Source organism: Nycticebus coucang, chromosome 9, assembly GCF_027406575.1.
Source record: "Nycticebus coucang isolate mNycCou1 chromosome 9, mNycCou1.pri, whole genome shotgun sequence".
Taxonomy (NCBI): domain Eukaryota; kingdom Metazoa; phylum Chordata; class Mammalia; order Primates; family Lorisidae; genus Nycticebus; species Nycticebus coucang.
Window position 1 is genome coordinate 109,958,122 of NC_069788.1, and position 15,495 is coordinate 109,973,616.

The 15,495-nt window shown below is 49.4% G+C and overlaps 1 protein-coding gene across 3 annotated transcripts in view; it reads right to left on the reverse strand.

The window, feature by feature from the left end:
- Nucleotides 1–3,964: 3,964 nt before the first annotated feature.
- Nucleotides 3,965–15,495, reverse strand: part of JDP2 (Jun dimerization protein 2) — a 41,742-nt gene continuing 30,211 nt past the window's right edge. For all 3 annotated transcript variants that reach the window (XM_053602891.1, XM_053602892.1, XM_053602893.1), the window contains exons 3-4: nucleotides 12,874–12,978; nucleotides 3,965–5,091 (exon numbers count right to left, since the gene is read on the reverse strand). In XM_053602891.1, the coding sequence (XP_053458866.1) occupies nucleotides 4,906–5,091; nucleotides 12,874–12,978 (291 nt within the window). In that variant the 3' untranslated portion in view covers nucleotides 3,965–4,905. The remainder of the gene's footprint in view (nucleotides 5,092–12,873; nucleotides 12,979–15,495) is intronic.

The following is a 15,495-nucleotide window of genomic DNA, read 5'->3' on the forward strand; positions in this document are numbered from 1 at the left end:
CTCTCCCTTTGCTCTGCTTCTAGTCCAGGGCTCCACTTACAGAGGCAGATGAGTTGCTTTTCACATTGGGGTTGGGTTGAACTGTCTACACAGTCCAAATTAATCTTGAACCTGCCCATCTTGTAGAGATCAGGGGCCAGGATCTGCTGCTATAGAGCAGATCCACACTCCCCACGGCACCCTCCCCCAGGGGTAGCACAGCTAAACTCCTCACACCTTTGAATTGTTTCTCTCTCCCTCTAGCCATGTTAAATTTTCATAAATGCAAAAAGCGTACTCTGTACTGTACTGTAATTTCAGATTTGCTTTTATTTCCTGAGACTGCTAAGGAAAGAATGGAAAAAACCCAAAACCTTCTATTTGTATTGTGGTCTGTTCTCTTTTACTATGAAATTCATCAAGCGTACAGAGAAGCGTGGAGAACATAACCCACATCTATGCACATATCACCCACCTCTGACAAATTCTAACATCATTCTCCATTTGATGGAGATTTTTAAAAGCAAATGAGATGTTCCACTTATAGTTGAAGTCCAGTGTTCCACTCATCCTTTTGGGTGCCGTCCCTGCCCCTTCCTCTGCCAAGAGCACTCCTCATCACTGATTTAGTATATAAACATCTATAAAGCATCCCCCACGCATGCTTTTACACTCCTGTTACTCAGACCTGTGTGCACCCCTAAATAGTAAAGTATCAATTTACATGTTTAGAAACATGACATAAACGGTTATCTCTCCGTACTTTGCTCCCCTACCTTCCAGCTCAACATATGCTTTTGAGATTTATCCACGCTGATGCATGTAGCTTTCTGATTCACTTTCTTACCTCCTGAGTAACATTTGATATCATGAAAACAACAAAATTTGTTTATCTGTTCTTATGTTTGTAGATATTTTGTTTCTAATTTTTCTTTAATAAAAAGCATCAATGAACATTCTTTTTGTTTCGAAAGAGTCTTACTCTGTTGCTCCAGGCTAGAGTGCGGTGGTGTCAGCCTCACTCACAGCCACCTCAGACTACTGGGCTCAAGCTGTCCTCCTGCCTCAGCCTCTGAGTAGCTAGGACTATAGATGCCTCCCATGACACCTGGATCATTTTTCTATTTGTAGTAGAAACAGAATCTTGCTCTTGCTGAAGCTGGTCTTGAACTCATGAGTTCAAGGGATCCTCCCTTCTTGGCCTCCCAGAGACAACGAACATTCTTGTACATACCCCTGTGCCCTGATGCCATAATTCCTCCAAGTATATACTTAGGAGGGAAATTGCTAGGCCAAACAACATGCTTAGCTTGAGCATTACTGGATAACCAAATTGCTTCACACACAGGAGTCACTCCAATTTCCCAGTGGCAGCACGCGTAAGTTTCCTTTTTGTTTCTGCCCGTCTGGTTGCCAAAGGGTCCCATCCTTCTCAGGCCATGTTGCATACATCAACACAGTTGATTTTCATAGGCTCCTTAGGCAGAAGTGATGCAGGTCTTACTTATGACCACCTGGAAGGAGGGCACATTGAGACCCAGGGAGAGATGGTGAGCCCAGCACAGATGGTTGTGGCTCATCAGGAGCTGACTGAACCCAGGACCCTCGGGTTCCAGAAGTTCATCACACCATGGGATCCTTTGTTCCTGTCAGAACACAAACTTTGCAGCCCACTTTCATAGCATAAAAGATATTTAAATAATTTGTGCTACATGGTAAATGTCAACAACTATCCACGCTAACAGAGGGCAAGATAATTACCATTCTTATGGAGGTTTATATTTCACAAAACCCTTACAACATATCCATTCCTTGTTTGATCCTGACAACAATTCCAAGTAAAAAAAAAAAAAAGACTTGGATTATTACTGTTCCCCCATCACAGGTAAGAACAATGAGGTTAATAGTCAATACAAGGTTAAATCTTGAACCTATCTGCCTTCAAAATATGTCTTCTGTACATATTTGGAGATATGTGTCTGAGAGCTGGGAATTTTTAGTATGTGCCATGAGCACAGGCGGGTCTGTGAAGGGTCTGCCTTCTCTCTCAGCCTCCTGCACGAGTGAGATCACACCACAAATACCTGTTCTGGTGGTCAGGCTCAGCCCCAGGGTTTATACACTCGGAGTCAAACTGAGATAACATCTGGGCTCTGCCACCCAGCAGGTTTGTGACCTGGGCAAGTCACTTGCCCTATGCGCCTCAGTTTTCTCCTCTGCAGCACCGGGGTGGTGTACTTACCTCTGAGCAAGGTTGTACAGAGCAGCTAACACATGTGCAGTGGCAGGTACACAGAAAAAGACTCAAACACTAGCTCTGATGAAGAAGACTGTAATTGTGACTTCTAATTATCCACAGGAGGGGGCAGTGGTCCTGGTGAGGAAGAAAACAGGGACAGGCTCAGCAGAGTACAGGTCACCAAATTTGGTAGCTTCTGAAGACAGTCCATCTGCACAAGTGAAGGAGGGCTCCACCCTGGAGATGCTGGCTCATGACACCCAAGCATGGGACCAGGGCTGCCACAGCCAAGGTCAGGCAGTAGATCCTGCAAAAACATCTATCAGGTCCCCGGAAGGGCCCTTGTAAGTCCACGTCTTCATTTTTGTCATTGCTTGAAAATGTCTAAGGGTTACAGCCTGAGGTTTGCCGTGGACTGCCATGGCTGAGGGTGAGCTGACCTTCCAAGGCGGGGCTGTGCTTCCAAGGCGGAGCTCAGAGGTGGCCACACCAAGCATGTTGGGTGGAGGGAACCTGAGATGTGTGAAGGCCCAAAGATGTGTTAATGATCTATTCTCAATTTCAGTCCGTATCGGAAAGCCTTGTCCATAATTTGAGAAGCAATCCAAGGTCACTGCTGTTCTTGTCACAAGGCCTCATCATCAGCTCCATGACAGAGGAGAGGAAGCTTACGATTAGAAGGTAAGGGGGTTGAGGTCAGCTCCCAGTGCTGTGTGGATTTAGCTGGGTTAGCTTTGACCTTTGTAAGCCTCGGTATACAAGGGAGCGGAAAAGTCCCATCCTGCCTTCCCCAGAGCACTGTAGTGTCAAAGGAAGCGCCGTGCACGAGAACATGAACAGCAAGCACCAGGTAACTGCCGCCACCATATGCCTGGCACTGAGCTGTTCCCACTCTAGGCGCAGGGGTTCGGCTGTGTGGGGGCTGGGGGTGGGGAGGGCCATCTTCACCTTCTCCCCTGGGTCAGGCACACATTTTCCAAGGTAGCTGCTTCCCTCCGTAATTCTGGGACAGCCTAGAACTCCATCCAGTCTTCCCAGAAACAGGATCTCCGACTGTGGCGTCCTAAGTTTCCTGTTCTATCCAGGTGAGACGTGCAGCCACTGGGACAACCATGCAGTCATCTGCTGACAGGAGAGGCGTGGGCCTTTGGAGGCAGAGCTCAAACACCAGCTCTGTCCCTTGCTAGCTGGGTGACCTTGGATAAGTCATTCACCCTCTCCGAGCCTCAGCTAAGTCATTTGTCACATGGGAGGAATAATCCCTATTTTGGGCTGTTGTGAGACATGAACGAAACTATCTGTGCTTGTCAGATGGTAGTTTGACAAGCACAGATAGTTTCCATAAAAGTGGCTGCAAGTTTAATCTTCTTGGTCCTCTCATGCCCCATCTGTGAAATGAGACAAGTCTCTGCCAAGGCTGTTGCAGAGAAGAATGCAGCAGCACAGAAAGCAAGCACAAGATGACCTCACTGCCGTAGGCAACGGTTTGCTTTGTCCCCTGGGGAACGCTCAGGGCCTTGTAGAGTGCCTGGCACACGCCGGAAGGCTCTCTGGAAACATTTGTGGGATGAGTGAATACACTAAGTGTTCTCAAAATAGTGACTGCAGATGGCTTGACCTTCTCTGAGCCTCAGCCTTCTCACCTGTAAAACGGGAGGGCCGGCTGCCTTACGGGGTTCCTGACACTCTGAGACTGAGCAGGCTTTGAGCCCCACTCTGGAGGCACACACCACATGAGGCAGCCGCGTAAGTAAGAGCATTGTTTACTGAGCGATACAGGACTGAGTATTATGAAGGGTTTACAAGGATGGAAACGCCCCCACCCCCGCCCCAGCCACCCCAACACCCAGAGACTACAGTACTTAGGAGTTACACACAACGGCCATAACTGGTGGATATCTGTTCTTAACAAACAAACCATAGCATATTTATACTGTATCACATCGAGTGATTATAGAAATCCATATATATATTGCTTGTATAAAATCTTTTTTTTGGTAAAAAATATTTAAAAAAAAAAAAAAGAAAGTATAAAAAACATGTGCAGTTGAGAGCCCTGCGAGGACACCAGTCTGTAAACATTCAGTGAGTATGTGCTTTGGAAGGGCGCCCGCGCCTCAGTGTCCACGGCAGCCTCCAGCAGGGCCGGCCAGGGTGCGCCCAGCTGCCGCCTCCGGGCGGGGCCGCGTGGACCGAGGTGGGCAGGGTGTCGGGGCCCCAGCACGCCCCTCTCCAGCATCTTGGCATCAGGGTCAGGGCTGACAGATTGCAGTTTCATTTTGAGTTCCATCCTCAGCCGCATTTTGGTTGCAACTCATGGCTTTTCCTGGCTGCTGGGAGGTCCCTCAGGTGGGTGTCCTGGTGGAGAGGCTGGAGAAGTGCCCAAGGCTGCCTGGCTGGGTGTCTCTCGGGCCCAGGCACCTCTGTCCTGCCTCTTTCAAGCTGGGCCCCAGGCAGGACAGCCCTACCCGTGGGTCAACTTTGGTCTCAGCACTTGGTCCCTCTGGGTTTCTTCAGCCCCCTCTTCCCTTGCGTGGCTGATCTGAGTTTCACAGAAAAGCCCAGCTGACACTGGTGGGGCCGAACCTTATTCTACAGTTTTTCATGCACCGAGGACAGGTCCCCCTTCCCTCCTCTTTGTCTCTTCTCCTCTTCCCCCTCCTCCGCTTCCTGCTCCCAGCCCATGGTCACTTCTTCTCGAGCTGCTCCAGCAGTGGGTTGCCTTCCGACTCGGGGGTCTTGACACTATCGGTCCGGACGATGCAGGTGGGGCGGTGCCGGTTCAGCATCAGGATCAGCTGCTGCCGCTCCTGCTTCAGCTCCTCAATCTGGGTCTTCAACTCGGCGTTCATGAGTTCCAGCCGCTCAGATTCCTGCGCACAAACACAGAAACACACTGTAAGCCTCCTCCAGGGGCTGGCTCTGGGCAGAGGCTCTGCCTGTGGGTAGGCGCAGGGCACTCTGGCTGGCATTTGCCTGTTTTCTGCCCACCAGGTTCCCACTGAAGGAAGCACAAACCTTGCTATTGAGCACCGAGGCTGACTGATTTTCTGCAGGCAGGGTCCACCACACCTGTGACACTGGCCTGCGTGGCAGTGCAGTGAGTCCAGGTTATGCTCTGGGACTAGCCAGGCTCATGTCCTGCATCTCTCCTCCTCCCCAAACCCACGCCACCCTCAGCCACTCAAGTTTACCAAATACTCTCCTGCTTCAGGGCCTTAGCACAAGAAATAAAGGGTTGGGGAAAAATGGAGGCCAAGAGACTCTCAAGCAGCTGCATGGAGGGTCCATGAGGGGCCACGGTGATCCACAGATGGTAGTGTGATGGCAGAAGGTTTTGACGTGTGACAAACGTACGTTGGGGATATTTTGGTCTGGGAGATCAACAAGCTCAATGTGATATCATTCCTCCTAAAACATGGGTTTCCTGGCTAATTTGTCTATAATTACAGGAGATCCTCCATAGTTGGCCACCTCCCTACATTGGCCAGCTCCTTAAGTTGACCTAATTTTCATTGACTGGACATGGACCCCATGTATGAATCAGTACGGTAGGCCCAGTTCCTTATGTTGACCAGTTTGTTACAGTCCCTTGGGCTTGGGTGGTCAACTTATAGACATTTACTGTATTTAACCAATCTCTTCCTTATCCCCATAATCTGGATGCTTTGTTCACAGAGGCAATCAACAGTTATCCTGCTCGATCCAAAATGAGGTTTCAAATAGACCTCCAGTGAGATTTCCAGTGAACTTCCAGCTCAACTGAAGATGCTCCTGGGAAAAGGAAGAATGCTGATAATTTGTTTGGGGGGTTACATGTTCATAGCATGGGTGGGTGATGGGCATATCAGTTCAAGGGTTGGGGGTGAAATAGTAAAATAGAAAAGTATCAGAATGAATTTTCTTGGACTGTATTAACTTATAACCAATTTGAGAGCTGAAATTTATTCAGGGGCCAGCAAAGTTTTACATCAGTGGTTCCCAACTAGGAGTGATTTGGCTCCCAGGAGACGATTGACAATGTCTAGAGACATTTTTGGTTGTCACATTCAGGGGCATCTAGTGGGTAAAGGCCTAAGGGGCGTGCTAAAAGACCTGCAAGATCCAAGGCAGCCCTTGCAATAAGAACTACCTGGTCCAAAATGCTGACAGTGCAGAGATCGAGTCATCTGTCTCAGTCAGAGAGCGAGCAGCAGTTGCAGCTGCGTGTGTGATGCCCAGACAGCCTGTGAGCCCACAGGCCCGCCCACTCTCCTGGCAGGGCTTAGGTGGAACAGATTCTCCTGGGGTCTGCAGAATGCTCAGTGAGCCCCCATCTCCCGCCCCCAACTGGCGCTGTTTTCCTCACCAGCCGCTCTGATCAGATCGTTCCATGTGCTCACCCCCAAGGTGGCAGCACAGGCGCCCGGGGGACTTGGAACTGCTTAGATCTGCAGGCCTCGTGACCAGACATTGAGAGAAAACAGCCTCACAAAAGGAAAAAAATGCTCAGGGGGAAAATATTAAAAACCAGCTATGGTGGTTTCTAGTTCAGCAGGCTGAGACATGACTGGAAACACGGCCTGGTCCTCTGCTCTCAGGATTCTGAAAGAAGTCCATCTCAGATGACCAGGAGAGAGGTACCCATCTTCCCCAGAAAACCATGGAAGTCCAGGACACTTCCGTCTAGGACACTTATGTGCCAATTTTAGCCACCTGCTCTCTAGATCTGACTCACTGGTGACCTTGGGAATCTCTCACAAACCTAGGACTATCCAGGTCCCCCAGCCTAAACTAAAAAGCTCCATCTTCCAATCCTCAGGGGCCTCTGCCTCTATGAGTCTCAGAGCCATCCACCCACCCATGTGTATCTCCTGAGGACCTGCAACGTACAATGAATGCTCTGGTGACCCAAAATCCATGAGCCCCTAGCATGGCTCTTGTGAAGCTTCTACCCTAAGGGAAGAAGAAACCCATCAGGCCAGATGGAGCTTCCTTATGACCATCAGCCACCCAGGGTTCAGAAGACTTGAGGGCTAAACAGTAGGGTTTGACCTTGGGCTTGAGAGGCAGATTGTCTCTGGTTGGGGAGAGGAGGGTATAGAGGGATTTCAGTTGGGGAGCCCTGAGTGAACAAAGACACAGACATGAGAAGGCTTAGGATGTGTTTAGAGGATAAAAATATTCCACTGTGGCCACAGCTCACTTTAGGACACGGCAGGGTATGAAGCCAAGATGGTGAGTTTGGGGCCAGCCTGCAGCTCTGGAAACCATGTCAGTTTAGAAACACAGACTAGAGCCAATTCCTGAACTTTTCTTAGCCTCAGTTATCTTGTTTGTAAAAAGGCAAGGATTGTGGGGATTAAACAAGCCCAGACGGAAAAGCACTTTATAAACCAAAGAGTTAGAGAGGCTTAAGGAATTTTTACTTAAACATATGAGCAGGAGAATAGTATGAAGAAGAAAGGGAAGAAGAGAAAGAAAGTGTTTCAAAGTAAAATCAGCAAGTCTTGGGAACTGCCTGGACTCGGAGAAGGAAGGAGACAGGGCAGAGAGCTGTGAACCTGAGGAAGGGTCGGAGGAACAGAGCCTGGGAGGGAGCTGTTCTGGAGAGCAGTGGAAAGGACAAGGAAGGAATTTGGTTTGGGGCACAGCGAGTCTGAAGTTAAACTAGGCATGCAGAGGGAAGCGTCACACAGGTGGAATTCAATAGTACCACCCACAGATCCACCTGCTCAAAACTATCCCATGTCAAACCAGCCCTATGCGTGTTCATCCATTATCATATGAAAAGACCAAGGAGGTGCGGGCCCAATCGCTTCCCCCGTGCAGTTTCACAGGAATGGCATTATGTTCTGTTGGTTGTTAAATGTTGCAGCACTACGTATATCATGGGATATCCTGAATTCTGACTGCCAGAATATGTAAATAACTGCTTTGTAGTTTTATTCCCTTCTGTATTCTAAGAGCTTTTGGTTGGTGCTACATAGTTATTTATTGTATAAGTTCAAGTTCAGTAGAATCCTTTTTAACCATGATTGTAGACGTGGTTTGTGGCTTTATGGTAGCAATGACCTGATTTCCTAATTAATGAAAACTGGGCTAGGATCTTCCACATGTTAATTTTGCAGCGAATGACTCTGCACTTTTGTTTATTGTTTTGCCTTCTAGTAGATATTTATCGCTCTAGAGAAAATGAAACCATTTGTTGTTTTAGAACAAAATTAGTGCAAGTTGAGGTTCTGCCTCCTAGGCTGCGGTCTGCAAAGGCAGTAAAAAAAAAAAAAAAAAAATAGCAAGTGGGTGGCGCCTGTGGCTCAGTGAGCAGGGCGCCAGCCCCATATGCCGAGGGTGGCGGGTTCAAACCCAGCCCCGGCCAAACTGCAACAAAAAAATAGCCGGGCGTTGTGGCGGACGCCTGTAGTCCCAGCTACTTGGGAGGCTGAGGCAGGAGAATTGCCTAAGCCCAGGAGTTGGAGGTTGCTGTGAGCTGTGTGACGCCACGGCACTCTACCGAGGGCAATAAAGTGAAACTCTGTCTCTACAAAAAAAAAAAAAAAATAGCAAGTGAGAGAGAGGCTGGGCATCCTGGCTATGTCAGGGGCTCAATTTCCTCCCAGAAAATTGATTGGCCCATGGGACTTTAAGCATTAAGACTATCTGAATGTATAAAAATAATAAAAAAAAGTTACTCCAAAGCACATAAAATAGAATTCCACCTCGTTTTTGTAAGAGTTGGGAAGCAGCCTGATGTGACCTTCTGAGCCCCCAAAGCCCGTCTGAATTAAAATCCTGACTCTGCTACTTACTAGCTATGCCTCTGCAAACAAATTTCCCAATTTCTCTGAGTCCTGGCAACCTGAATAATTTGCTGGGCAGTAGAGAGAGCCCAGGGTTGTGTCCTGAGTCAGCTGCTGTGTTGTCTTGAGCAAGTCTGTAATTCCTCAGGATCCTTGTCAGTGGAACAGGGCTGCCTGCCCTCCTCCAGAGTTACTGTGACTGTTAAAGACAGGGTGGTGATGGAAAGTGTGGGGCCCTGTGAGAGTGTGAGACGGCATTATTGCTACTAATACCCAGAGAACCTGTGTTAGGCACAGCAGCAGAAGGGAGAGGCCTTGGGCCACTGTTCCTGACTGCAGGGAGAGGAGGTACTGAGGTATCCTTGGGTCCTGCAGGGTGTGGACTTGACCTTTGCCAAGGGCTGCCTCTGCCTGGGGTTCAAGGCTTTGGCTGGTCTAGGTCAGTGAACTTGGAGGTGTAGTGAGAATCTTCCAGGAGTGGATCTTGGTATCCAGGGGTCAAGCGTGGTGGTGGATGACATTTATAATATACATATATTATATGTATACACACATATATTTTATGTGTGTGTATATATACACTGTTAGATATATATAACGGTCCTCCCTCAGAATCTATGGGGCACTGGGTCCAAGACTCTCTGGGGATACCAAAACCTAAGGATGCTCAAATTCCTTGTAAAAAATGGCATAGAATTTGTATATAACCTATGCATATCCTTACACATTAATTCATCCCTTATAATTACTTATAATACCTAATATAAGTTCTATATAAATAGTTGTTAGGCTACATTGTTTAGGGAATAATGACAAGAAAAAAAGGCTGTACATGTTCAATACAGATGCTTCTTCTTCCCCCCAATATTTTTGATCTTCAATTGACTGAATCACAGATATGGAACCTGCAGATATGGAAGGCTGACTATATGTATGTATCAATATCCCAATTGTGTGGGACACAGAGGCTCACACCTGTAATCCTAGCACTCTGGGAGGCTGAGGTGGGAGGATCACTTGAGCTCAGAAATTTGAAACCAGCCTGAGCAAGAGTGAGACCCCATCTCTACTAAAATTAGAAAACTTAGCTGGGTGTTGTGGCAGGCACCTGTAGTCCCAGCTACTTGGGAGGCTGAGGCAAGAGGATTGCTGGAACCCAGGAGTTTGAGGTTGCTGTAAGCAAGAGATGCCACAGTACTCTAGCTTGGACAACAGAGTCAGACTCTGTCTCAAAAAAAAAAAAAGTCCCATTGTATCTATATTCTTTTATTTAATAAATAATTAATGTTTATTAATTAATACCGGTACCTTACAGCCTTATAAATATCTTACCTATTAAAAACAAATAACAACAGAATCCCCGAGGTCTACGGGCACTGACCATCAACACAGCCATCTGTATTCATGCCCTAAACCTCATGCCCAACCTCTGCTTCTAAGGCCAGCAGGAAGTAGGGGAGCCTGGGGTTGTGGGGGGCACTGGGCTTTAGCCCAGACAGTGCTGCCCAAATCTCCCTCCCAGACCTTGAAGCCTCATATTTTTCTCTCACTAGCATAAGACAACACCCATCAACCTGATCTCCTTACCCAAATGTGTTCCCCCTAACCCCCAAGCGGTGCCCTGCATTGTGGCTGGTGGATCTTTCAAAGGCATGCCTCACTTCTCCAGAAGCCCTCCAATGCCTCTCCACAACCATAAGATTCACCCTCCTGATGGGGACACTTGTGAGAGTGAAAGAGGGACTGCTAATAATTGGGCCAGGATAACAGGCACAGCCTGGGGTGTCCTGGGCAACCCAGCACATAAGAAGGATCTAGGCCCTGTCTGCCCCTCCACCCCCTACTTAGTATTCTGAACTCCAGCCACCCGACGTTCTCTTCAGAGCCTAAGCACATCCCTGGACAATACCCATGCCTGTGTTTGCTAAACACTCGTTGGAAGGTGGAGAGGTGGGGAAGAGAGTGAGCAAAGGGGTGGATGAATCTGAGCCCACGACTTGGGCAAGTAACTTGACCTCTCTGAGCTACACGTCAGTCTCTAAAATGGGGATAATTAATATTCATCTCACTGGAATGTTATAAGGATTAAATGAACATGCAAAATGCCTGGCCCATAGTAGGCACTCAGAAAGTGTTACCAAAATGTGAAAAGCAGTGAATGTCATTCTTTTGACACTACTGTGCTGTGTGCCACTGGCGTGCTGTCCACTCAGCCCTATCTTGCCACTAATTGGCTGGTGAGCCTTTAAGGCAGTGGTTTTCAACCTTCCTAATGCTGCAATGTATTTTCATTGTTAAAAAGGGGTCGTGACCCACAGGTTGCGAACTGCTGCTTGAAGGGAAGGGATGTTATGAGAAGCTTCTCTGTTCCCTGCTGTGCCGTCCCCAACATTGTCCATGACCAGCCCTGAGTGCTGGAAATGAGGTACATAACACTTCACCATCTCCAGGACTTCCAACCCAGTGCTGTGCTGCCACCACCTCTTCAAAGGGGCTCCCAGCTCTGGGAATCTGTCTCCCACCTTCAGTAACCATTCCCTTGCCCTGGACACTCACATCCTGGAGGTGTACACGTGGCCCCACACTGTCCACCCTGTGGTCTCAGAATAGCTCTCTGCTTCTCGCAAGTAGGAAAGAGATCCATAGACTCCTTGTGTCAGTAAACACCAGGCCAACCCCACCTTGTCTCTCCAGCGCTCACGCCTGCTCCCCTCTGTGTGCCCCCCAATGTACCCAGCACAGTGTGGTGCTTACTTGCTGAATCAATGAATAAACAAAGAATGAATGAATGAATAAATCATCATAGCAGAGTGGAGTCGCAGGCCTCCCTCTCCATGCTATCACTGACTTGCTGTGAGTTAGCTAAGAGGTGAGTCACTTAACCTCATTGTGCCTTAGTTTCCTCATCTGTAGAAAGACAATAGGGAAGTTACCCACTTCATATGGTTCTTATGCCAAATGAGATACTGCACATGCAGCACTTAGCATGGTGCCCAGCTTTACAAATACCGGCAACTACTGACAATTACCGCATACTTGTAGAATAGTACCTGACCCATTATGTTATTGTTATACATTGTTATAATATTATTGTTCAGTGATGACCCAGTGATCGGGGGTGGTGAGGCTGGCAACTACTAGTCTTGACTAAGGACTGGCCATGCCCCCTCACTGCTGTCTGCCAACCTGAGATGCAGGGAGGGTCTAGGGGACAGGACTCAGGGGAGAGAAAGAAAAAACATTCTGCCACATTCCAGACCAAAGGGCAGGTAGGGCCAGAAGGAAAAGCAGACCCTGGCTGACCTGTGCAGGCAGAACTGACCTCTGACCCCTGAGGGCAGGAGTAAAGAGCTCAGGGGTCATCTTTAGTGGGGCTGCGGGGCTGGCCAGATGAGACTCAGGACTGCCTGAGTCACCTGCAGCAGAAGGAGCTTTTCTCTGCACTAAAGTAGCCAGCCTCCGTGCTGTGTTCACTGCACCACACATGCAGGATGTTACCTCCAGGCTTCATTAGCACCCTTGTTAGACAACTTTGTTAAGCACCAGGAGACCAGAACATAGTAGGAGCCCCCGGTCACCGTGGTTAATTAGTGCCACAGGTCTAACATGGTGGAGGCAAACTTGACCTCTCCTTCCTTCTCTGGGCTTACAGGGGGTGAGTGTGGGCAGGAACTGCTGGAGGCTGCTCTGTCTAGGCTGGGGCTGAGGGTATTAGAATGGAGACGGAGAAGACTTGGGGGGGGGGTGAATTTGCTTGGGCAGTGGCCAGCAGGTGCACATCAGCTGCATGGGCATTTGACGCCCTCTCCTGGCCCAGAATGCTCTAGCCCACACCAAGGAACAGGCAGAGCCCTGCCCACCAGCTGCTCTGCTCACCCGCTGCAGAAACTCTGTGCGCTCCTTCTTCTTGTTCCGGCATCGGGCGGCTGCAACTTTGTTCTTCTCCCGGCGCCTTTTCCTTCGCTCCTCTTCCTCATCTAGCTGTGAAGGCACAGAGCCGGGGATTAGATGTGAGGCAGGCCTGGAATACAGCCCCTCTCATGACACACAGACAGGTAGAGGGACAGTTCCCCTTTCTTGACCCACATTTTGGGAGCAAGGGAGCAGTCACGTCCACTAGCCCGGTGGCTGGAGAGATGGCCACATCGCCCAGCCAGTCCAGGGCATCCCAGGGAGGAGTCAGTGTCCCAGAAGGGCAGGGATACTGCTGTGGCTTCAATGCGTCCCCCCAGGTTCAGGTGTTGGACACTTAATCCCCAGTGCAACAGCATTGACTGTGGGACGTTTGAGAGGTGGGTAGGACGTGAGCACTCTGTCCTCCTGAGAGGACTAAAGTGAGTGTGAAGACTAAATACCATGTGTGAGTTTGTTCTAAGAGCAAGTCTGACATTCTCTCTCTCTGCTGCCCTGGGATGATGCAGCAAGAAGGCCCTCGCCAGACGTCGGCACCTTGATACTGGACGTCCTGGCCTCCAGAACTGGGAACCAATGAATCTCTGCTCCTTATAAATTACTCTATTGTATAAATTGTTCCATTATACAATAAAACATAAAACTGAGCAAGACAGACACCTGGGTTCTGCCAGGGTTCACGAGGCTGAGAGCCTGGCGCGTCTACTCACACAGAGGTGGCACCCAATGGGAGATGACGACCTGTTCTACTGCTCAGCCCAGGCCTTCTGGGCACAATTTTCCAGGCCAGTGGTTCCCAGGCACTTCCCTTACAATTCTTGGGCACAGACACAGGTCCCACATTCTGCCTCTCCCAGGCTCCCTTCCCTGGCTGCCTTTATCCCCGCACCCTTACCCCCACTGGGATTTTCAAACTTTGCTGTTCCTCCATACCCAATATCCCTCTCTTCTTGGTCCATCCAAATGTTTGGATTGTTTCCTTAACTGCTGAAAGTCTCTTCACCTTGCTTTAACCCTTTCCCTGCCTTTGTATGTTCCTTCCTAGCGAGGCTTACCTACGAGAGAGCTGGGGAACACGGGGTCACAAGCGAGGGGCCTCCCGTGTCTCCAGGCTCGCTTCTCCCCCAGGATGCATTAGGAAGTTCATGGGGCATGAAATAGGACCCTTTAAATGGAAGAAGAAAACTCACTGCCCCCAACACAGACTTTGAATCAGAAGTTGCTGTTGTTATTGCTTATCAGGAATAATAAAAGGTGGCACTTGTTGCCTACCTTGCTAAATGCTTTCAACACATGTTATTTAATCTTCACAAAGTCCCATGAGGAAGGTACTAATACTGCACCATTTTACAGACAGTGAGACCAAGGCTAATAGTTCAATTTGCACAAGGCTATACAACTAGCTACATGGCTAGCAAATGGTAGAGCCAGGATTTGAACTCAGATTTCTTCAGCTTCAACCTCCTGCTTTGGATCCCTGGCCCTCACAGCACTGGGTCATCAGAAGCGCTTTGACGTGGTACCTCTTGCTGTCCATTACCTATGAGGAAAATCTGAAGGACACATAGGACCAGCTGGGCTGGGGACAGCTCAGAGTTAGAGGCCACTAGAGGAGTTATTGGATTGCCCTGGGCTTGCCAACTCTCTCACTTCTCCAGCTGCGGGGGGAATAGGGGGTGGTGATTCTGGCAGCCCAAGGCCTGGAATAAGATCTCAGCCCAGAGGGCCACAGGCCAGGAAAATAAACAGCCTTTCTCTGCAAACTCCCGGCATGCCATAGGAGCTCAGGACAGAGGACCTGGGCCTGAGACCAGCACCATGGCCATCAGCACAGGCCCTGGCAGGGCAGCCTTCTTCTTCCCCACCACCCCGAGCTTCTCCCTGACCCACACCCACCCCACCTGGGAGGCTGCTGGAGGGATGCCTCATCAACAGCACCACACCCGAGCACCTCCCAGCCTGTGGCCTTCTTTGAAACCAAACCAGAAGTGACAGCTCCTTTGGCTGACCCGCATCTGGGAAAATAGAAACCTGGCTGAAATTGATTCCGCCCAACCTCAACCTCACCCCCGAGAAGGCCGAGGTAACTGTGACGACAGGCAGAGGGAAGGAACTGGAGGAAGTGGCTGGCAGTGCAATCTCCCCTCGGCCAAGAGGGTTTGCCCACAAACTGCCAAGGTGATGTGTGCAGCCTGGGCACGCGGGGCCTCATGCCCTCCCCTGAGCAGCAGGGACACACAACCTCTGGCCCCCAGGACCCAGCTCCCTCCCCCTCACCAGGCCTCATTCCACACAAAGTTGGGGGCAGCTGAAAGATGCTTCAGCAACAGCTGGAAGGAAGCTTAAGAGATCAACTGGGCCAGGTTGATACTCAGATTGGGGGCTGTTCCACTTCCCCTGTCCAGCCACATTAGTCCTCTCCTGCCATTAACTTCTATTCCAAGTGTTTCACCTCTTCCACGCCAGCCAGGTCCACTCAGCCCTGACTGAGATCCTTCCTGGCCCACTTGGTAAACTCTTACTCAGCCTTTTGGAGTAAACGTCCCCTCCTCCAGGAAGGCCCTCTGACTCTCTAGACAGAGTTAA